The 24,785-nt window shown below is 31.0% G+C and overlaps 3 protein-coding genes across 3 annotated transcripts; all 3 read left to right on the top strand.

Moving 5' to 3' along the window:
- The first annotated feature begins 2,452 nt into the window (after positions 1 to 2,452).
- LOC112719756 (transcription factor MYC2) lies at positions 2,453 to 5,211 on the top strand. The gene has a single exon (XM_025770440.3). The coding sequence runs from the start codon at positions 2,713 to 2,715 to the stop codon at positions 4,675 to 4,677; it is 1,965 nt and encodes a 654-aa protein (XP_025626225.1). The 5' UTR covers positions 2,453 to 2,712; the 3' UTR covers positions 4,678 to 5,211.
- Positions 5,212 to 14,533: 9,322 nt separating this feature from the next.
- Positions 14,534 to 14,845, top strand: LOC112723723 (uncharacterized). The gene has a single exon (XM_025775172.3). It carries the CDS (start codon positions 14,534 to 14,536, stop codon positions 14,843 to 14,845), a length of 312 nt encoding a protein of 103 aa, XP_025630957.1.
- A 7,597-nt stretch (positions 14,846 to 22,442) lies between these two features.
- Positions 22,443 to 24,136, top strand: LOC112719755 (protein HAIKU1). The gene is made up of 2 exons (XM_029290060.2): positions 22,443 to 23,200; positions 23,257 to 24,136. The coding sequence occupies exons 1-2, from the start codon at positions 22,595 to 22,597 to the stop codon at positions 23,707 to 23,709; spliced, it is 1,059 nt and encodes a 352-aa protein (XP_029145893.1). The 5' UTR covers positions 22,443 to 22,594; the 3' UTR covers positions 23,710 to 24,136.
- The last annotated feature ends 649 nt before the right edge of the window (positions 24,137 to 24,785 follow it).

Genomic DNA, 24,785 nt, shown 5'->3' with positions numbered 1-24,785 from the left:
CTTCATGTGTATGTTTAGTTGAAAATTATATAATTCAGTCCCATAAATTATAAAGACAATTTTATATTTCTATCAAGGAAGATAGGCTCAACAACCATTTAGACGTCTAAAACAGACAATAGTTAGACCCAAGATTCAGGGGAGTGTTAGTGTTGAGATAATAGTAGTGGCAAGCAGTAGCACAATATCCAGAATGTTCAAATTCATTCCAACTCCCAGACTGAACCTCTTTAAGAAGAAATGAAATTTTCTTGAATTAGTATGAAACTTATTGTGGAGGGGATAATACCATGTTTTTTTTTTGTTTCCCACGGTATCCCCCAACCCGGCAGGCCAAGAACTAATCCGCCGCGGTATTGAATTGTGACTAGGGGTGTTTATGGCTCGACCTGGCCCGAAGATCCGACCCGACCCAGAACATTTTAGGGATTAATTTGGTGTGATTTTACCGGGTTTAGGGTTGGATAAGGATCTCAAAAATAGACCCCGGTCATTATTTTGGGTTGGGTCCGTGCAAAGACGAACCCGGCTTCACTCGACCCATGTGCACCCTAAAGAAACTAAAAAGGATATATATGTTTTAAATTAATTTCAATATTATGTTATATTACTTATAAGCTTATTGTTGTATTTTTAATCACACTTATTGAATTAGAAAATAGATAAAAAAAAAAAGCATCAAGTTATAATTTATGGACAAATTCAAGTTTAAATATGGATATCAAATTTTTGGTAACAAGTTTCTTCTTTATAAATAAGTGCATCATAAATAAGTTTCTTTATAAATTATGATTAAAATTTTAAAGACCTAATTTTCACCCGATTTGGATCTAGTATAGTTGTGGTCGGAAGATGTTTAGGTTTCATCGGATTTAGGGCCGGGTTATGGTCTAAAAAATAGACGCAGTGTATATTTAGGGTCAGGTCTGGATCAGAACAAACCCGATTTCACCTGATCCATGAACACCTCTAATTGTGATGGAAACAAATCTCCACTTTTAATGTTTTTCTTCTTTCTACTTTAGGTTAGTGTGTCTCAAAGAAAATGGACCTTCTTTTGTTTGGTTTGGTTTATATTGCTACTAAGTTTGGCTACTTATTTGGATACAATATTTTGATACTATGTTATGTTAGCATTTTAATATATGGTATTAAAATAACATATCTAGTTTGGATATACACTATGTTTCTTTATACTAATTTGCCACCATTGAATTCATTCATATACATTTAACAAGAATCGCCATTGTAATACAATTATTTCTCAACCAGATAGGCCTCTAAAAAATATTTTATCAGTCAGATAGGTCCCTCCTTTAAAACAGTAACGTTTCATGTCTTTGGTGTCCAACTTGGGGGTGAAAATGTCTTCCTCAAAACGACGTCATTCTGTTCTCATCTGATACGACGTCATTTTGACCACGTGGGCCAAGGACCAGATTGTCCTGCGCTTGACACATCTTTCTTAACCGGATACGTCATCAAGTTAACTGACACGTAAGACATCGCCGTTAGTCTTAACCGGATCAAATTAGGTTGGGGACGTATCTGACGTATAACGAAAAAAGTTAGACCCAAAATTCTAATTAAATTTCTTATGGGCAAATATGTTAGATCGTGAATTCTTTGAGCACCTATTTAAGATATTACTCTTATTTTTATTTAGTTTTAAAATTGTATGAACATAACTTATATTAGTCTCTATAATAATTTTCAACTTACAAACATTAATACAACATTGATATAGACATCGGATATCACATATGTAAAATGATATTTTTGTTTTGACACTCAAATAACAAAAAAAAAAATATCGTAAGTGATATTTATTAAAATTTTTTCTCTTAAAATAAGTGATTTGGCATTATTTTTACTATTTTAGCACCAAAACAAAAATGACATCATTTTACAAGTTTTAATATCAATGTTTCATTAATGTTTTTGTGCTAAAAATTACCACAGGGCTAATATGAGTCAAGTTGACAAAATTTGAGAACTAAAAAAAATTTAAATTTTAGAATTTAGAGACTAAATTGAAATTCGCGTACAAATTGAGAGATCAAATTATATATCAACTCAAAAATAAAAATGAAAACATGGAAAAAATTTTATTTATTCAAATTTTTTTTAGAGAAAAGAACAAAGAGGTCATTAACTTTTTAGTCCGCAGATATTTAAATTTCCAAAAATTTGAAAATACATTTAAGTTCCTGATCTCATCAAAATTTGAACACATTGACTTTTACTGTTTATTTGAGTTTGTTAGACCCACTAAAAAAAATAAAATGTAACTCTCATTACACTGATCTGACCGAATATTCACATAAAAAAATTTTAAAATGGGATAAATTAAATTCAAGAATCTATGTGTTTAAATTTTAAAAAAATTAAAAATTTAAATATATTTTAAAATTTTCAAAAATTTAAATATTCACGCACAAAAAAATTAGAGATGAATTTGTCTTTTTTTTTTCAAGTAAACATATTTTTTTTTCCTCTCAAAAAGTAACATCACACACAAATACTGAAAGGAATACACACTACTCTCTCTCTCTCTCTCATTTTCAGTTTTTTCACGCACTCCGCAATAAAACCTAAAATGAAACCTAGATGAAATGAATCCCAAATAAACCCCCCAAACTCAAATGCAACCTACTCCCTGACCCAATCTCTCTCTCTCTGAAAAACAAAAATCAGTTTCATTTCCATTTCATGACGGATTACCGGTCGACGCCAACGATGAATCTCTGGAACGATGAAAACTCCTCCGTCATGGAAGCCTTCATGAGCTCCTCCGACCTCTCCTCTCTCTGGCTCCCTCCGCCACAATCCGCCGCCTCCACCTCCACCTCCGCAGCACCACCACCACCACAGCAACAACAACCACCTCCTCCACCGCCGTTCAACCAGGAAACCCTTCAGCACCGACTCCAAGCCCTAATCGAAGGCGCAAGAGAGAGCTGGACCTACGCAATCTTCTGGCAGTGCTCCTACGACTACTCCAATGGCCTCACACTCTTAGGTTGGGGCGACGGTTACTACAAAGGCGAAGAAGACAAAGGCAAAGCCATAAAAGCGACGTCGTTTGAGCAGCAGCAACACCGTAAGAAGGTCCTTAGAGAATTAAACTCTTTAATTTCAGGTCCTTCAGCTTCTGGCGACGAAGCGGTAGACGAAGAAGTAACCGACACCGAATGGTTCTTTCTTATATCCATGACTCAGCATTTCGTAAGCGGAACAGGCCTTCCTGGTCAGGCTTTCTTTAATTCGAATCCGGTTTGGGTTGCCGGTCCTGAACGGTTATTAGGCTCGGGCTGTGACCGGGCCCGGCAAGGTCAGTCGTTTGGGATACAGACCATAGTTTGTATACCTTCAGCAAACGGCGTGGTTGAGTTGGGTTCCACGGAACTCATTTATCAGAACCCGGATCTGATGAGTAAGGTGAAGGTGTTGTTCAATTTTAGTAACAGTAGTGGTGACGTGGCTGGATCCTGGCCCTTGAGTTCTGCAGATCAAGGAGAGAACGATCCTTCTTCGTTGTGGCTCAACGACCCTTCTTCTTCGGCTGGTGGGATCGAAATTCGAGATTCTGTTAATACGGCTGCGACTACGACGGTTGCCAACAACAAAACGGTGCCGGTTGTATCCAATCCTGGCTCCTCCAGCGTGGTAACTGAAGCTCCGAAGAATCCGCAACAGAATCAAGGGTTTGTGCTGAAGGAATTGAATTTCTCGAGCTCGTTAAAGCCGGAATCTGGCGAGATTCTGAGTTTTGGAGAGAATAAGAAGGGTTCTTATGGTGTAAACAGTAATAACGGTGGAAACAATTTGTTCTCTGTTCAGTCTCAGTCGCAGTTTGTCTCCGATGAGAACAAGAAGAGGAGATCCCCTACTTCTCGGAGCAGCATTGAGGATGGAATACTGTCTTTTACTTCCGGCGTGATCTTGCCGGCTTCGAATGCGAAGTCCGGTGGCGGCGGAGGCGGAGATTCGGATCATTCGGATTTGGAAGCTTCTGTGGTGAAGGAGGCCGTTGAGCCGGAGAAGAGGCCGCGAAAGAGAGGGAGGAAGCCGGCAAACGGAAGGGAGGAGCCGCTCAATCATGTGGAGGCAGAGAGGCAGAGAAGGGAGAAGCTCAATCAGAGGTTTTATGCTCTTCGAGCCGTGGTTCCCAATGTGTCGAAGATGGACAAGGCTTCGCTGTTGGGAGATGCTATCTCATACATCAACGAATTGAAATCGAAGCTACAAGGGCTGGAATCGGAGAAAGGCGAATTGAGCAAGCAATTGGAAGATTCCAAGAAGGAGCTGGAGCTGGCTAGTAAGAATTCAGGGGCTGCACAGGCCGCCCCACCGCCTCTTCCTGCGCCACCGGATAAGGAACAAAGGAGTCGTGCTGGAGTAAATGGGAAATTGATTGATTTGGAGATTGAGGTGAAGATTATTGGTTGGGACGCCATGATTAGGATCCAATGTAGCAAGAAGAACCACCCCGCAGCGAGGCTGATGGCGGCGCTGAAGGACCTGGACTTGGAAGTGCACCATGCCAGTGTGTCAGTGGTGAATGATTTGATGATTCAGCAGGCTACGGTGAACATGGGAAGCCGGTTTTACACACAGGAGCAGCTCATGTTAGCGCTATCATCCAAAGTTGGCGGCGGCGGAGATGCTAAGTAGCTCCGCCACCACATTGGAAAGGATACATGGGATGCTGAGATTCGCTCATGTGAAGATCGTACATGACTCGGTCGCATGACATGCTTGCCGTTGATTAAGAAATCACTGGCAAGAATGTGCAGGCAACCGGGTCATGTGTTGTAATCAATGGTGGAAACTCACTTTTCCATTTCCACATGACAGGATCCCGGAACACACGAAGCTTAAGGTGTTTGTGTTCTTCACTAATGAAGTAGAGTTGCTGCCTCTGTAAATTGATGTTCTTTTCTGGTTTTTAGTAGTTTAGTCTAAATTATGAATTAGTTTGATTTGGAAAGCTAGAAAAGATGGACTTAAATGCGGGAAGGATGACTATGCAGCAGCTTCTGATCCAAAGAAGTGAAAATAGACTCAGTTTTTGTGTTAATATTTTATCTTTTTAGATTTAGATTGTACATATATTATATGTCTTATCATTTATCATTATATTTGATCCCATCTTGATGGAGTTTCTTGCTTTCAGAAGTAAAAAATGGACTCAGTTTCTTTCTCTTATCAAGTAATTGCCACCCTCTGTTGCTGCTCAGATATGTGAGATCATGCTCATGTGTTTTCCTATGTTTGTTTGAGCATAGAACCAACACAATAGAACTATTACTATGTGAGTACTGTTTTGCCCAATTATGATATATGGACACTAATCCAATCCTATGTTTAGAACATGAAAAGAAGATGTTAAAAAAAGATATGTATTTAGTTGGATTTTTGTGTGTGTGATGCAATGTGATGGCTCCAAGGAGTAAATACAAAAGGGCAAGGCAAACGTGTTGGGGAAACAGTGTGGAATTCTATCATTATTGACCCCCTTTGCCTCAGCCTCAAAATTGAACGGCTTTCAATTTCAGCCATGTGAAAAATGCATCCTCTTAGCAACGTTGGCTCTTGGCCGGTTGGCCCCTCTTTGGGGACCCCTTTTTTGGTTGTTGGTGCATATTTCCTTTTTGAGTGTCTTTATCTTATCCTTTGCTAGTTGCTACCTCTCCAATTTTTGTTTCGAAAATGTTGCGCGCACACTAAAAAATCAGACACCAAATGAATTATTATGTATTCATGTAAGAATATACATGCTGTTTAATTTATTTTTAATGTTTATTTTATATTTTAATACGTATATTATACTGATAGTTGATTTTTGGTATTCACATAGTATGAATGTTTTTATTTTAGTGCTATTTCAGGCCTTTTTTTTAATTTTCCAACCATGCCATCTGGCCAAGCCAGTTTCCTATTCAGGTATTCATAAATTACTAGTAAGGGTTTTAAGACCCTACCCACTTTTACAACTGAAAATATGTTCCGACATGCATGGTAAGAGAAAATAAAAAAATGAAAAAAAAAAAAAAGAACAAAAGAATGTCCTATCCTTCTTTGCCCCCAATGTTTTCTGTATAGTAGTGGGTTATAGGCAAGTATGTTTTAATGTTGAATGCTATACCAACATGAATGAACCATAGAGAGCATGGCAACATTAGAAAGATACTCAAAAGAGAAATGCTTTTATTTAGGAAAAAGTTTTGAACCAATCTTTATAAATACTCAAAATATGCTTGAATTAATTATTAGTTCTTTAGTTATATTTTTTAATTAATTTATTTATGAGATTTGAAATGGGATCAAGTTCTACTTTTAGTTATATTTTTATTTATTTCTCATATATTAATTAATCTACTAAGAATTTTTCTAATTTCAGTTAAATTGCTTGAAACTTATTTCTAGGGCTGAAAGTGAGTCAAGCCAGCTCATGAGCTAGCTCGAGCTCGACTTGTTAATAGCTCGATAAGCTAAGTTCGTGAGCTAGTGAGTCAAGCTTGAGCTTGGAATTGAGCTCATAAATTAAATGAGCCGAGCTTGAGCTTGGATAAGTTCAGCTTATTAGCTCGTGAGCTGACTCGATTATATATGTATATATATGCATTTAATCTATACTTTTAATATTATATATATACATATGAAATAGTACTATATATATATGATCTTAATTATTTAAAATTTTATATTTAATTTTTACATATAATTTTGATGTAGGACATAAATAAAAAATTTATAATTTAATGATAGATAACAATATATAAAATTGATCTTTTTAAATATTTTATAAAATATATAAGTTATAATTTATTGATATAGAATTATAAATTATGTATTTATGTTTCTATTATTTGAGACAGCTCATGAGCTCAAGCCAGCTCGTGAGCTTTTCGGTGAGCCGAGCTTAAGCTTAAAAAATAGACTCGATTATTAATGAGTCAAGTCGTGAGCCAAGCTCAATTTTTGTGAGCCGAGCTTGAGCTTGGTCTAGCTCGACTCAGCTCGACTCACTTCCAGCCCTACTTATTTCGGTACATAAATTGGTTGAAGTTTGGTAAAATCAAACAAAGAAAGCTTTGCCAAAAAAAAAAAGGTCACTATAAAACTATTTCATCTAACACCAAGCGTTAGGTTGACAAGATATTCCTTTAAGCACTATTATTATTATTATTATTATTATTATTATTATTATTATTAATTAGTAAATGTCGTAAATGGAGTTGCTAATTTTATGACCTTGCTTACTTTAGTTTAGTATCTAGTTAATTTTGTTCAATACAGCTTTGGTCAACTAAGACATATATACTTACTTATATTCTTCTAATAAAGTATTTGGTATTTTCTGCTTGTATCATCATCCCAGCTATGTTTTACAACAATGGAACCGTCCAAATAAATAAATAAAATTGTTAGAACATATTTATTTAATTAATTAATTATTATTTATAAGAGGAAAGAAAAGGAGGAAGATGTCACTGGCACTATATTTATGGTGGAGCTTGTTAATGCTTTTGGAGAGGTTTCCATGTGAATCATGTGGATGAAGTTGTCTGCTTTCAGGAAATAAAATCATACGGATTATTTGATTCCGTAAGTGATGAGTCTTTTTCTGTCTTTTGGTGGATCAAGTTTCTCCATTACTGTCACGTCAGTAGAAGGAAAGTGAGAATTAAATTCTATCACTACTATATTTTTAATATTTTAGGGTTATGTATAATTTTAATCACTACAATTTAGCCAAGTTTTATTTGTTATCAATTTTTTTTTTTTTTTTTACATTCGAATTCATTCTTAAGTTTAAATTTGGTTTTAAAATTATTTTTTTGGACAAAAATATCCTTCTTTTTCATTTTTTTCTCTATCATTTCAATTCTTCGTCTTCCAAAAATCTTAAACTAGGAAAAAGAGAGAGTAATAACCACGGCAAAAAAAAATAGATAAAGACAAAACGAAGAAGTGAGCAGAGATGTGACCGAAAAATAGAGCAGAAAGGCAAAGACAAGCAGACAGTAGTGATGAGGGGGGCAAAGGCGCCGGTGGCAACGACCCGGGTAGGAAGATACGCTGGTGGCAACGACGTGGGCAGGCAAATACGCTGGTGACGATGGTATGAGTTGTTCTCTTCTCGTCGTGTCGTCTCTAGCAGTGTTTGCGGCGGTGGTCTAAGTTGTCTTCTTCTTGTTACTTGTTGCTGATTCTTTTTCTTCAGTCAGTTGTTGTTCTTGTTGTTGCTTATTTTTCTTCTTCAGCCTCTATTAGTATTTTATTGTTCTTGTTGTTGTTGATTCTTCTTATTCTTTTTCTTGTTAATTGTATAGATGTTCAGTTCTTGTGTGAAATTATTTTGATTTGAGATTGTCTGAAATTTGAAGGTGTAAAAATAGTAAATCTATGAAAAAAGTGAGAAAAAATGTGATTTTATGCAAAGATATTTTGTCTAAAAATTAGAAAAAATGACGATTTTAAAATTAAGTTGAATTTTAGAGACAAATTCTAATGTAAAAAAATGTTGGAAACGAATAAAATTTTTGACTTAAATTTTGAGAACCAAAACCATAATTAATCCAATATTTTATATTTTGGCATAATGGGGATAAGATTATTAACTTTGTTATTGTAAGAAACATTAATTTATTTATCGATTTATTAATTAATATTAAAGAAATTTTTGGAAGCCCGTAATGTTTAGTATTGTTGGTTATTAATTATTTAATTAGTATAAAGAGTAAAGCATCATTTTTGTCCCCAACGTTTGGAGTAAGTCTTATTTGTGTCCTTAATGTTTAAATCGTCCTATTTGTATCTTTAACGTTTATAAAAGTGATTCAATGTTATCCTACTATCAATTATACTAACAAATCAGATTATATTTTTCAATTATTCTCACTTGGATGTATTCATTCTCAATTAGATCTCACTTGGATGTGTTCGATTTTAATATTATACCCACTATTTGTGTTTAGATTCAATTATGTCCTTAGAAAAGTGAATTATGTAAATGTTGTAGGAATTAGTTTCAACATTTGATGAGCTATTTTTCGGAGTAGATCATCGATTCTATCCCAGACATTTGTATTCTAACTTCAAGAAGAGATTTTTAAAACTCAAATTAAAGCGTTCATGATGTGGAATTGATGGTAGGATAACATTGAATCACTTTTACAAACGTTAGGGATACAAATAGGACGGTTTAAACGTTAGGAACACAAATAAGATTTACCCCAAACGTTAGGGACAAAAACAATACTTTACTCTAGTATAAATATTAAATTATCTTTAACAAAGTTCTTAATTTATATATGTAAATTCTAAAAAATATGTATATAAATTGAATTGATTCATGTGTGCAAAATTCTAATATATAAAAGTACAAATTATATATTTTTTGTGTGTAAAATTTTTATAAATATGAGTGTAAATTATTTCTTATCAAATACTAACAAAATAATAATATTTACTAAATATATAACATTGTTCTTAATATTGAATAATTGGTGATTTTTGAACACATCCATTACGGGTGCACATGGGCCGGGTTTGATGTGACCCAGATCCGACCCGAAATATACATCGGGTCTATTTATTAGACCCGAATTCGGCCCTAGACCCGATGAAACCAATACACTTTTGGACCACAATTATATCGGGTAAAAACTGGGTGAAAACCGAACCATTAACATATATATTACGTTGATACCTTCTTGTAAGATATATAGCATGTAAAAATATCCAAATTTTCAAGACTCCAACCATTATTTAACATGGTAAAATTCACTTAGAAAAATATAACAAGAACCGACCCTTCTTCAAAATTAAAGCATAACCACAATCAATACTAATATTATCTAATAATACTAAATATTTAAATCAATACAAATAACACAATATTATGCATTAGTTTAAAGTCTTATGCATTCTAAACATAAAACATTAACTTATAGTCTTATAATGACTAATAACACACAATATTAAAGTTTACAATACTTAAATTCCATATAAGAATAGTCATAATCCATCACTAATAACACAAAATATTAATTGTGTATGATGATCGGGCCACCGAGCCGACTTCAGATGACCCGAACTATGGCTCGGACCCGACCCGAAATAATGACCGAGTCTATTTTTGAGACTCTTACCCGATTCTAAATCCGATGAAATCACACAAAATTAGTCTTTAAAATGTTCGGGACCGAACCGAATCTTCGGGCCAGGCCGGGTAATGTGCACCCCTAACATCCATGTATAAGTTATGTTAAATTTTTTTTCTTGAAAGGTTTAAATGGCCAATGAGGATTTTGCTAAAGATTTTTAGTCCGTTCTCAATATACGTATTGGGGCTCAGAAAAAAATATCTTAATAATAATAATTATTATTCATGCTCTGACTTAATACGATGGTCCAAGTCTAAGTAAGTTAAAAAGGTCCAATCTAAAGGGTGATCTTTATTGTTTACCCGACCTCCTCAAAGAGGTTGGATTCGACATAAGCTAGCAGATAAACTGTCTCCTAAAATCTCTCACACACTTTTAGAAGAGATATCTCAACAACCTTAAGATCAAGGGATGGTTATCCATCTTGAGAAGTGAAACCATTTCAACGGTGGTTATTGGATCATTACCTATAAATACACTGACACACTTAGGTAAACCTAAGTTCCAATACACTCTAAACTTGCTTACCCCTTGTTAACTTAGGCATCGGAATGTCTTTGCAGGTACCACCCTCTCATTCTCTCACATACACAACTCGGACGGTGGCTCCCAAACGTAAAGCAAGTCGGAGACCACCTTCCCCCAGCATTTGGTCTCTCATTCAAGCCCAATCATCCGATTCTAGGAAAGTCCTGGAACAAGAACAACAACAACAACAACAACAACAACAACAACAACAAATTTCAATCTTCAAAACCTGCATAAGACAAATGTTTTTAATCATGTTTCGTATCGAATTTGTTGAAATAAGTAAATTTCTAACAGTCAAATAATAATATTTGTGAATTTACAATAAATATTCCTAAGTTTATACTTGTTGTCATCGTTATAAGATTTTATTTATGGGAGCCACTGAGATAAAGATGTTAAAAACGTCCTTTTTTAAAGATATTTTTTAAAAATTAAAATTTAATACATATAATTAATTAAATTGTATTATTTTTATTAAAATTAGACTAGATAAATTAGTTTAGCAAAAAAATTAATAAATTAATTTTTAAACCGGTATAAATTAATATTTTTTTATAAAAAATTACTACAATATCCCTATTATAAAACACAACTAATATATATATATATATATTTGAAAACTTTAAATTCTAACCCTATAACCATAGAGAAGAAAAGGGCTAGAATTTAGAATTCTCAAAATTAATATATATAATAAGAGTATTTTAGTCATTTTATATAATAGAGGTATTGTAGTAATTTTTTATGAAAAAATAATATTAATTTAGACAGATTCAAAATTTAATTCACTATTTTTCGATCAAATTAATTTGTCTGATCTAATTTTGACAAAAATAATATAATTTAAGTAATTATATATGTTAAATTTTAATTATTAAAAAAATATCTTTAAAAAAAGACGTTTTTTGTGTCTTTATGAAAACATTCCCCTTTATTTATAAGACAATATGCAAAAACTACCTCGTATTTTAATTTAATTTCGATATATTTTTAATTATATAAATTCTCCTTTCATTGAGTAAAGAGGTCTTGAAACGTTATACATTACATAAATCTTAAGTCTATAAATATAATTTTAAAATTATTGTATGGTTATTGTATTGTCAGAGATTCATGTGTAGAATAGTAGGGTGGTTGCATACCACATATATAAAAAATTTAACTAACCATATTTAGTTTGAAAGAGGAAGAACATTTGTTTTGACAAGTTCTCCAACCATCTAATCTGAGTTACAAATAATGGTCCTAGTAATTTTTTTTAGGATATGACACAACACCTTTTTCATCCAAAGCTATCTATTGTGCATATTCAGCTTAGTTTTTTAAGAAAATCCGTTAGGGTTTGCAACTTAGGCTTTGTCATCATGTAACTAAATACCTTGAACCACTAAACTATTTGTCATCTTACTTTTGCCTTCTATTGATGCATCTACAAATTAAGGTTTTTTATTTTAGATCCACCACTATCTAAATTTTCATTTAAAAGTTTCATTAATTCGACTCTATTTCTCGTATCAGAAATCTTATGTAAAATATAAGAGGTTTAGAATAAAATTTTGGTTTAATTATTCTGTTGGTCCCTATAATTTTACGAAATTTTCAATTAGGTCCTTATACTTTTTTTCTTTTTAATTGGGTTCCTGCATCAAAATTTTTTTTCAATTCAGTCTCTCTTAACAGTAATTAGTTTAATTATATATGGATCCAATTAAGAAAAATAAAATTGGTACATGGACCCAAATAAAAAGAAAAAAAAAGTATAGGGACCTAATTAAAAATAAAATTTGGTGCAAGAACTAAATTAAAAAAAAAAGTATAAGGACCTAATTGAAAATTTTGCAAAACTATAGAGACCAATAGAGTAATTAAACCTAAAATTTTTTATTTTATTTATAATACTGAACCAAAAAAGTAATGGTTGAGAAACTAATATATCAACAAAGTAGATTGGTTAGATAATTAATTTATTCGTCTACTTAAATAAATATTAAAATAAAACTTTTTTTTTTCTTGTCAAATCTATTTTTTTAGAGATATATAATTTTTTTTGTCTTACATAAACACACTCTCTCATATACACAAGGAACTACTATTACTATGGATTTTCTATATTCCACTTCTTGAGCTTAACCGAGGATTTGAACTCGATGCGATTTGAAAAAGAATATAATTTTTTTTTTTTTGGTAAGATGAGTTGAAAAGACTCAATTTTAGATATTACAATATTACAAACTTACGCACATTATATACACAATATTTTTAAAGATTTCTATCCACTATTTAGTTTTAACCAAATTTTAAATCTACGTGTAATTTACTCACGAAGCAAATGAATTACCACTACATCAAGGTTTTAACCACAGAAAAAGAGAATTTTTTTTCTTTTTTACTTTAAGCAGTAGTTTTATTTTATTTTTTTATTTATTAACCTTTTTTTTCTGAAAAATAGGACTTGCTTATGAAAATATGGGCCCAATAAAAGCAATGGGTAATTACTGGACTTGCCTATGAAAACATTTGGCCCAACAAAATATTTCCAATAGAGAATTCTTATTCTATCTTGACCAAAAAAATAAAAGAATTCTTATTCTATGTATTCTTTTGTTTTATTTTAATTTTAATTTTTTGAGATTGGATTGGATTGGAGTCTTGGAGAGCTGCTAGGTTCTAAAGTGCGTGTTTGAAAAAAAAAAGAATAATATTAGATATACAATTATTTATATATTTTTATTTTAACTTATCATAATTTTTATGATCAAAATATTTAAAATTTAATTTTTATTAACTTGTAATTTTTTTAACAAACAAAAACAATAAAGATGACGTATGCAACTCATTTTTTAGGATTATAATAAAATTCCAACAGATAACGTTTAAAGTTATTATTAATTAATATATATTTTTAAATATTTTATTTTAATAAATATATAATAAATATATTAGAAACTTAAAATTTTTTATGTTAGTTAAACCTTTTTTCAATATGAATATGTCATAATTTTTTTTAGAATTGTAAATTTCTAGGTTAATGAATCGTTGGAGACTTGGAGGTAGACTTACCAAAAAAAAGACTTCAAATGTTTTGCCAGCACAAAGGGATCAAAAGACCATTTACAATTTTCTTTTTCCAATTATAAGAATAAAAAAATGATGACAACCAATTAGAATTAGAAGTAACCAGAATCCATGGTCATTGGTCAATAATAATAAGGTTTAATTACTCTATTAGTCCCTATAGTTTCGTAAAATTTTCAATTAGGTCCCTATACTTTTTTTTCTTTTTAATTGGTTTCTGTACCAATTTTTTTTTTCAATTAAATCCTTCTTAGTAGTAATTGGCTTAATTTTATAGGGACCTAACTAATAAAAAAAATTAGTACAGGGACCTAAATAAAAGGAAAAAAAAGTGTAGGGACCTAATTAAAAAAAAATTTTGGTGCAAGAACTCAATTAAAAGGAAAAAAATTATAAGGACCTAATTGAAAATTTTGCAAAACTATAGGGACCAATAGAGTAATTAAACCTAATAATAATAATAATAATAATAATAATAATAATAAATTAAAAAAAAAAAACAGCTATATATATTAACCCAAATTGGGAACCAATGGTTAAGCTGTTTTCACGATTGAGAAATTCATGATCTAAAATATAGTAATACAGGTTGTTCTAGTTAGTTAGTTTCATAAACCTTCCCATAATGTCTTCACCAAAATTCTTTAGTTTCCTTTTATTTAGATTTTTATATAAACCCTCATTCTCTACCCTCCAAGTCCCCAACCCTTCCCCAACCCAATCAAACTCTTTTGAAGGATTTAATAATCATGAGTCTTAGTTGCCTAACATGTGGTCAAATTCTTCAAAGGGTTAATTCTGAGAGAGATGATTATTATCTTCCTGAAAACAATGCTTCTTTTAGAAAACCATCTAGACAGGTTGAAAGAACTTGGTCCGGGAACATATCTCCACCACAAAAACTCGGCGGCGCCATGGCCAAGATCAAAGCGGAACATCGTCGCGCCAATAGCGCGAGCGACGCCGGGCCGAGGTTGGTGAGGAGCAGTGGAATGAGAAGAGATTGGAACTTTGAGGATTTAAACGATCAACAACAAGAGAAGCGAATTAGAATATATTGAGATCCGAACGATCTTCGTCAAAATAACAATGTGTGTTACTTTTTATTGTACTTCTCTCCTAGGTTTAAGGTCGATCAGATAGTTATCTAAAGTATATGTTGTTATCTGATCGACCTTTGACCTAGGAGGGCGTAGATGTATTTGTTATTAATGATTCTTTTCATGCATTGTTTAAATCTTTATTATTTCATTTGTTGGGAAGGGTTGGGAGATGTAATGAGTGGGGGAAGTGGGGATTGGATATTCATTACAAATTGGAGTTTAAAGCGCATATCAAATTATGGTAAAGTGCTTTTTTTCCTCTCCATAGTAATGCATGTTTCAAACATTTGTTATTAAAATGATCTCTTCATTCTTTTAATCTTCTATACATAGTTACTACAAAATGTATTGTAATTGTAATTATTGGTTTAATTTAGTTTTTTATAAATAAATAAATAAATAAATGAATAAAGAAATAAAGTAGTTTAAGTTCAAATTTTGTAGATGAAGAAATTTTCTTTTAAAAACTTTACTACTCCATAGAGTGATTTTGGTGACCAACTCATCAAGTCACAAAATTAGAAAAGGAAAATCCTTAATGGTATGTTTGGAATACTACAATGGAATTCAAATTGATTTAATTTTTAAATTTTGAAATGAATAAAAAATAAGAATTGAATTGATTTGTAAATTCGTGAATTTACATTATAAATAAACTGAAATTCCTTATTTTTTTAGCAAAATTTTATTAAAATTAAAATAATTTGATATATGTTAAAAATACAAAATATTACTTTAATCATATTCTTTAGATATATATTAATATAAAGATGGTAGAGACTAGAGATCATCTGTCAAATGTGCTAATAAGACCACGAATATGTTGTGCTTGGTTATGGATTCTTAGGGTGCTAGACCAATGTGTAGGGCAGCTTTTTTTGAACTGCAGTGTGAAGAACTCGAACCATATGAATTGTGTGTATGAAAAAAGTGATGATCAAGTCGGAGGGTCCGAGTTGTAAGTAGAGAAATTTTGAATTTTTGACAAAGTAAATCGGATCGTCCGTGTTCTATGTATAGTTAATTTTTTGTAGAAATCCGTGTTATTGGAGCAAATCGGACCGTCCGACAAGACTCCTCCCACTCGCACCGTCCGATTTCTCTTCTGCTGACACCATATGCATGTAAAGCACACCTAAACTCCATAACGGGGTTCTACCCCATCCTCACCTCCATAATAAAATTAAAAAGTGATTATTGGTAGTTATAAAAAATTATATAGTAAATAAACGATAAAAATATAAAATTAAATTATTATATTAATTTTTAAATTAAATTAATTATTCATTCACATAATTATTCTAAATACAATCATTTAATTTTAATTCAATTTATTTTAAATCAAATCATATCAATTTAAAAAATATTTTATTCAAAAGACGCTTTAAAGTTTAAACTCCCATATTCAATAAGACCCAACGGTATGTTATTAATTTTTCATCTAATCATTCATATAACCAATATAACATATATATTTATAGATTCGCCGCTAATCTTTTAACTTGATGATATCATTATCGCTTTTTAGATATTATATTAGTCTAATTTAAACTTCAAAGGTTCTGGAAGCCACCAAAATCTTCAATTAGGAAAAATAGAAAGAAAATAAAAACTCCCATTCATTTTTTTTATAACAATTAATTAAATAAAAGAGTACATACATATGTTTTTAATGGTGGTCAAACAATTAATAGAGTAGAGACATATGCTTTTAATGGAGGTCAAACATTTCCTTTAATTATTTTGCATATGCAAGGAAGCCTCCTTTATTATGAACAAAACGATAAGTACCGATCACAAGCTAATAAGATAAAAAAGAATATTAAAAATAAGAAAAAAAATTAGAGATATAAAATTAATATTTTTATATTTTATTTGATAATAAATAAAATAAAAAATAAATTATATAAAATTTTAATTTTTTATATAATTTTTTAAAAAAAAATATATTAATAAAAAATATAATTATAAAATATTAATAAAAATAATAAAAAATAAAAAAATAAGTTGTGTCTTTTAATTTGTTAGCATTTCTGTATTTTTTAAATAAAATACATTAATTCAGTGCTTTTAATACAATATTTGTATTTATATATCTTATTTGTTAAACATAAAAATATGATTTTGTGTCTTTATTTAAGTATCTCATATGTATAAACAAACCCAACTAAAAATTACGTGTATGAATTTATATATTTATTTAAGTATCTCATATGCGAATTTATATTTTTTTAAACATAATTCTATTTACTAGTTTCCATATATTTCATACAACAAAAAATATTTTTTTTTTCTAACTTATATTACAAGTGTTACCTTTCTCAATAATTAAACCTTTAGAATGTTTATCAACGAAGATTTGAAAATATTCGTCATTCTTTAACTAGCTTTTGGAGTAGTGAGTTAGATCCATTCACTTTCACATTAAAAACATTAATATAAAAATTTTATATACTAATGATATATATAATTTAAAAATTAATATTTAATTTTAATAAATTCCGGTATTATTATTACATTGTTATATATCTAAATTTCTCTAATAATATATCTAAATAAAAATTTAAATTAGCTAGGAGATCTAGTAGTATTTAAGCTCGCTTACTAATTCATAGATTTCTCTATTTAATATTGATAAATTTGTTGTACTAATATGATAGGCTGCGTTTGTTTCTAAGAACAGGATAAGACAAGACACTGAGAACAGGACATGATAATTTTTGTGTTCTTATATTCTATTTGGTGATAAACTAGAACAAATTATGAAAATTTAATTTATTTTCATTTTTTTTCATTCAAAAAATTTGAGATGAAAAATACAACAATAAAAAATATAATTATGAAAAATTAACAAGAATAATGAAAGAAAAAATAAAAAATAAGTTATGTCCGTTGTTAGTTAGTGTCTCCGTGTCCTTCCTGTCAGGATGGACACAAAATACACTAATTCAGTATCTCTGGACATATTGTCTCTGTTCATATTTCATATGCCAAATACAATTTTGTATCTCAGTGTCCTGTCTCTGTAAACAAATGCGGCCTATGAGATTATTAGATTATAAAATGATTGTAATTGTAATTTGTAAAAATGTAACATATAATATGTGGGAGCTTAGCATAGCATAGAACCTAAGCCACCAAAATACTAGGCTTTGGACTTGGTCTAAAACAAAATATTGAAATCAAATAAAGTGTATTCAATATTATTTCTATTTGCATGTATTGTAAATGGTAAAGAATTTTCACATAAGAGGAGAAGCTGACACACTTCCATGCACATCCTTAGAATTCATTAGTCAAACAAACTAAACTACCAGATATTCAGTTATGAATTGAATTGAGACTTGGTCTAGCATTGTTGGCCATGCATCCTTAGAATTCCAAAGGCATCTTTTTGAGTTGTTGTGCTGCTTGTTTATTATAAAGTTTGGATCATATATATTTTTAATAATATAATTTTGAGAATAGTAGTGTACTTAAAATATTATTTTAATCTCTTTTTATAACATTAAGAATATCTAATATTTTTTTTTTGTAAATGATTTGTTTGATTTAGAATATACAATCTTAAAGAATATATGTTTATATATGACAAAAATGTGCTTATAGATGGGAAAAAAAAACAAGAGTTATTCAAATATGTTTCTTATTATAGTTGTAGTAAGAAAACATTTTGGTGTTTATTTTTTAAAAAATTTAATTAATGTTTATTTTGTTGCTAATTTTTTATTAGATATATAAAAAAACTATTAAATTAATTACTCCTATAAAATATATACTAAAATATAAATTATATATTAACAATAAATTAAATAATACATATATTTATATATAAATAAGTCATAATTGAACATAAGTAATATATGAATGAAAGTGAAAATAAATTCACCTTTGACTATATGTTTGAAAGAATTATTTGTCATTAATATTAAAATTCTATAATGATAACATATTACGTGGTTCATTGAATTTGTCTATTTTATGTTTACAATAAATATGATTAAATTATTATATTAATTTTAGATTAGTCCACCTTGTATATTGGAAAAAAATCTTGCTAATAATCGCCTTGAAAGCATTCTCATCTTTATTAGTGATACTAAGAATGTTTGGTAAATTGTTTTAAAAAAATGTTTATATTTTTTAAAAGTATAAATTTTTTGTTTTGTGTTTGATAAATTAAAAAGATTATGTATTTGTATTTATAACTTTTAAAAAATAAAGATATTTTTAAAAGCACCTTAAGATAAAATTTTTTAAAGTGATTTATACTTATTAAAATTAAAAAATCTAATATAACCTCATATATTAATTAATTTTTAAATTTAATTTATATTTATATTTATTATAGTATTTTAAATTTTAACTACTATTTTTTACCAAAATATATATAATTGTTGTTATTTTTGTTTATTAAAAATTATTTTTAATTTAATTTACTAAATACAAATGTTACAACTTTTAAAAAATTATCTGTTAAAAACTAATTTTCATAAAATATTTTTAAAAAATAAAAACTTTATTAAACCAAACTTAAATATAAAAAGTTTGAATAAAAAATAAAAATTAAATTAAATTTTTAAATTTTTTTAATTATTTTATCCATTGAGTGTATTGGGAAGTTTAAAAATAATTAAACTTAAAAATAATTAAAAAATTATTTTATTTTTGAGCTTTTGAGTGCATTGGGTTAGCACTGATTAAGTTAACCCAATTTTAGTATTTAATTTTTTAATTATTATCTAATAAAGTTTTTATGTAATTATTACAAAATTTTGAAGCAAACCCATTTTTATCATTATATATAAAAAAACTTTAAAAAAAATGTATATTAAGATAGTAACTTAAAAATATTTGATATAATAAATTTAAGATACCTATTCTAATAAAAATACTAAAAATATGTTTTCATAAAAATATTTGTATTAAAACAAAAACAAAAGACATTTTTTATAAATAGAGATGGAGGCGGGAGAGGAATACCCACTTTCACCATCTTCATTACCATCCTTATAAGACAGTATTAAATATTAATTAGGTGCTTCAAATAAAAGTCAAATTGTAATTAATGATAATAGAAGATAATAGTTTATTGGTCAAACATATGAACACGTTGAATTTAAATTTTATCTTTTAAAAGTATAAAGTATTTTAGGTATTTTTTAAAATTAAAAAATAAAAATTAAAAGCGCAAACTAAAGGCATTCTAAATTTATAATACATATGGATAGAATAGAAAGTTATGACAATATTCTTTTTGATAATTCTCTTTGTACTTTATTTTTTAATTTTTCGATTTTATCTTTTTTTAGTAAAATATTATTTTTCTTTAAGTATTTAAACTAAATTTTAAAGTTGTTCTTAATATTTTAAAATTAGGGATAAGTATTGTTTTGGTCCCTCACGTTGAGGGTCGGAATCGAAATCGTCCCCAACGTAATTTCCGATTTAGAATCATACTTAATGTTTTTTTTTTATTAAAATCGCCTTTTTAATTTTTTTTGGACAAAAATACCCTCACCACTACCAACACAATTACCTCCTCCACCAGCACCACCACAACCACAACCACAACCACCACCAACCACCACCACCAAGAAAGCAGGAAACAACACCACAACCACAACCACCACCACCACCAAGACCACCACCAAGAAAGCAGGAAACAACACCAAACAGAAACAGAAATAACATCAAACAAAAACAGAAAGCAAGAAAGCAGAAACAAGGCGTGAGGCGGAGGCGGCAAAAGCGAGGCAGAGGCGGCGACGTGAGGCGGAGGCAGCGAGGCGGACTCCAACGGCATGGCTCGCCGTCCCCCTCCCCCCTTTTCCCTTCCCTCTCCTCCTCCCCCTCTCCCCTTCCCCCCACCCCGCGTCCTTTCCCCCTTTTCCCTTCGCCGCCGCCGTCCCCCACCCCCTTTCCCCTTTCCCCTTCTCCCCACCCCGAACCCGCGTCCCTTTCATTTTCTTCCTCTTCTTCTCTGGCTTCTTCCACTTCCCCTCCTCCCTCTCTTCGTCGCCGGCGCCGTCCCCCCATCCCCCGTTCCCCTTCCCCCTTCGTACCCTTTTCTTTCCCCCCCCCACACCAACGCGTTTTTTTTTAATTTTATAATTTTTTTTATTATAGGGATAGTTTAGGAATAAATTAAAAAATTTTATTAGAAAGGACGATTTTAAATTAAAATATACATCAGGGACGGGTTCAATTCCGACCCTCAACGTGAGGGACCAAAACAATACTTATCCCTTAAAATTATTACAATATTATCCTACTATTAATTCTGTTAATAATTCTATAATAGAAATAAACACATAAATATTATAATCTATAATAAAAAAACTAATCTCATATTACATTACTGAAAAGTAAAAAATTAAATAAATAGAAGAAAAATAATACTAGGATATAAAGGAACGAAATGTAATTAGAATTTTATATTACTAATAATATTTTTTATTTAATTTTTTATATTTCACTAATAGTATATAAAATATTAAAATTTAAATAAGATATTCAAAACGTTACGAATAACTTTTGAGATTTGACTCAAATAATTGAAGATAAAATTTATATATTATTTAATAAAAATATTATTTATATACTAAAATTAGTTATTAATATATTTATGTATAAATATATATTTTATTTTATAAAATATATTTATATTTTAATATATATTTTATATTGATAATTAATTTTAGTATATATGTAGTATAATTATTTATTTATTAATTAATTTTTTTATACCAGAGTATGAAGATAGGAAAATGACACAAATATTAAATTGTAGAATACTACCTTAGTATTGGATAATACTACTCATTTCAACATTTAAAAACAATACACAATCCTTATTATTACCAAACAAGTCCCCTTTTCTAGTCTTTTACTCTTTTCAGTTTTCCCCATAAAAGCGCTTTGCCCTTCTCTCTTAGCCACTTCACACGTAATACAATTCCTTATATAATAATTTAATAAATTATTAAATATAATAATATAAATAGTTTTTATAAATAGGGCTTTCCCTTCATTTCCTTATTCTTATTACCTTTTGTTTTTTTTTACAATTTTCTCTTCTCTTTCTGTCATTTCCTTTTTCTTAAAAGGTCTCATTCAACTGTTGGGGTCCCTCTGAAGTCAAAGTTCCAATCTTTTCCGCAATCACAATTCTGGGTCTTCATTTTTTTTTGTTTTCCATCGATCTACTTAGCGAGGTTCTGATTGGGGTTTGGTTGAAACTTTCATCAGTGAGGTATTTTTTTTTATCTTTTTATTTTTCGTCTTTTGCTTTCATAGCCTTAATTTTTTGCTACTGTTTCTTGTGATTCATGTATAGATAGACCTTAATGAACGATCATGGTGATTCCAGTAATAACAGTGTTGTTGGGTGTTCACTGAAAAAAAGAAAAAAACATTATATTAAAAAAATGATTCCAATTTGTTTGACTTCAAAATGAGGTGGCGACTGTTCATTGTTGAATTCTTGAGATTCTAAGGGGTGAATTTTATTTTATTTTATTTTATTTGTTGATTAGTTTGTGAGATTTAGTGGTGGTTGTGATTTGATTTTGAAGTTCTGTTCTGAGTATAATTGGATTGTTTTGCTATGGAAGGGGGATTGAAGCTGCGTGTGTGTGTCTGTGTGTGTGTGTGTGTTTTTTTTCATTGTTTGGAGCGAGTAAATTGGTGAATTTGAGGGGTTTTATGTTATTTAATTGTAGAGAAAAAATGGATAACAACAAAAATAGGCATCATGGTGGTGATGGCAATTTGGGTGTGAACAAAATGGGGAAAAATATAAGGAAGAGCCCTTTGCATCAGCCCAATTTTGGTAACAATGGGACTTCTGCCGCCGCGGCCGCGGTTGCTGTGGGTGCTAGACCTCACCAGCCTCAGCCTCAGGTTTACAACATTAGCAAGAATGACTTCAGAGATGTTGTTCAGCAGCTTACTGGCTCACCCTCACTGAACAATGCTACTCCGCCGAGGCCTCAGCAGAATTCGCCGAAGCCACAGAGTATGCGGCTGCAGAAGATTAGGCCTCCCCCTTTGACGCCGATAAGTAGGCCTCCTTTGAGGCCACCAATGCCTGCGCAGGCCCCGGCCGCAGCCCCTGCCGGCCCTGCAATGGTTCCTTATAATAATAATAACAATGCTTTGCATAGGCCTGGTCAATTTGGACAGCCTGCACTGAATCCTCCTTTGCATCATCCAGGGGACATGTGGGCTAATACGGCGGAGTCGCCTATCTCGGCTTACATGAGATACCTGCAAAATTCAATGATGGATCCTGGGTCAAGGGGTCAAGGGGTAACCAAATGCAGCCTCAGTCTCAGCCTCATGGGAATGCTCAGCATCAGTTTCAGCAGCATCCTCATCAACCACCACCTGGTCAGGGGAATGTGCAGCCTCCGAATCCACCTTCATCCGCTTTGCTTCCTAATCCTCATATGCCTCCTATGATGCCCTCATCAAGATTCAATGGTCCACATCCTCCAATGAATGGAACTAACCCGCTTGTGCCGAGTATTCCTTCTCCACAACCAAATGGCCCTCCCGTTTTACCTTCTCCGACATCTCAATTCTTGTTACCCTCACCAACCGGTTACATGAGTTTCTTGTCCCCTCGTTCTCCTTATCCGCTGCTGTCACCCGGAGTTCAATTTCCAACTCCTTTAACACCCAATTTCCCTTTCTCACCCTTTGGACAGTCGGGGCTTTTCGGCCCTGGCCCTCAAACTCCAGTTTCTCCAGGCCTATTTCCGATATCCCCTTCAGGCTTCTTTCAGATGGCAAGTCCTAGGTGGAGAGATCAATAACCTTCATCTCCGGCTGCATGCTTATCGGTGGTGCTTCATTCTAACCGAACTGATCGTAGTTCTTGATAGAATCTTTGTTCATTGGCAATGCTATGTACAATCCAACTTTTCAGCTGCTCTTAGGTGTCTCCATTTTCTCATTCCTTTTGTTTTGTCTTTCTTTATGACTAATAATGGCTGCAACCTGCAACCCTTTTGCATTGACAAGCTTTTGCATTAGGTGATTTGTTTGAAGATTAGAAAGGACAAGGAGGACTCAGCTATATATAATATGAAAGCAAGTAGGGTTACAAACAATATTTGTTATTTTAGGGTAGGTCATGCTATCTTTATTTTTTATTTTTTGGGTAATATAATGGATTGGATTGGATTGCATAGTTGTTTGATGTCTTAATTTATTTTCATTCTAATATCAAGCAGTTTCTCATTTTGTTTGGTGTTTGTTAATGTTATACTATTGAAGATGACTTCAAAAATGAAATATTACTCTTTTTGTGAAGCATTCTTGAATCCATTAATGTTGTTACAAAAGTAGGTAACCTTTTACTATATTCTTCATGAGCCAACCTTTTTTAGCCTCTCTTTTTTTGTTTTGTGCTCTTTTTGTACTCAAGAAGATGTTACCCTTCTCAATGTAAGATGCTTGTGTTAGTAAGTTTTAAACAAACTAGATTTTAATGTTTTTCATTATAAGATTCCATAGGTTTTGTATTTGAACATCTAAAAGTAGGTTTTTATGGAAACCAAAATCTAAAGTTGATTAAGTAGGTTTTGACATGGAATATAATATATTTGGGTGCTCAAAGAAACATTTTCGGCTTAGATTTGGTAGGTAATTTGCTTATACTTTTTTTTTTTTTGGGTTCTTTTACACAACACAAATACACACTCACACACACCATTACTATTATCCATTAACATTTTGCTGAGTTGTCGTATTTGTCTGTCGGACACGTTTTAGACACGACATTCATCTGACACTCGTTCGACACAAGTATCTTTTGTGTCTAACGGTGTTTTAATAAAAAATAAAAAAAAAAATTATGTTTGAAAACACCTAGATATCATTGCGTGTT

Source organism: Arachis hypogaea, chromosome 11 (assembly GCF_003086295.3).
Source record: "Arachis hypogaea cultivar Tifrunner chromosome 11, arahy.Tifrunner.gnm2.J5K5, whole genome shotgun sequence".
Taxonomy (NCBI): Eukaryota; Viridiplantae; Streptophyta; class Magnoliopsida; order Fabales; family Fabaceae; genus Arachis; species Arachis hypogaea.
Note: the sequence above shows the minus strand (reverse complement) of the source record. Positions and strands in the feature narration are given on the sequence as shown.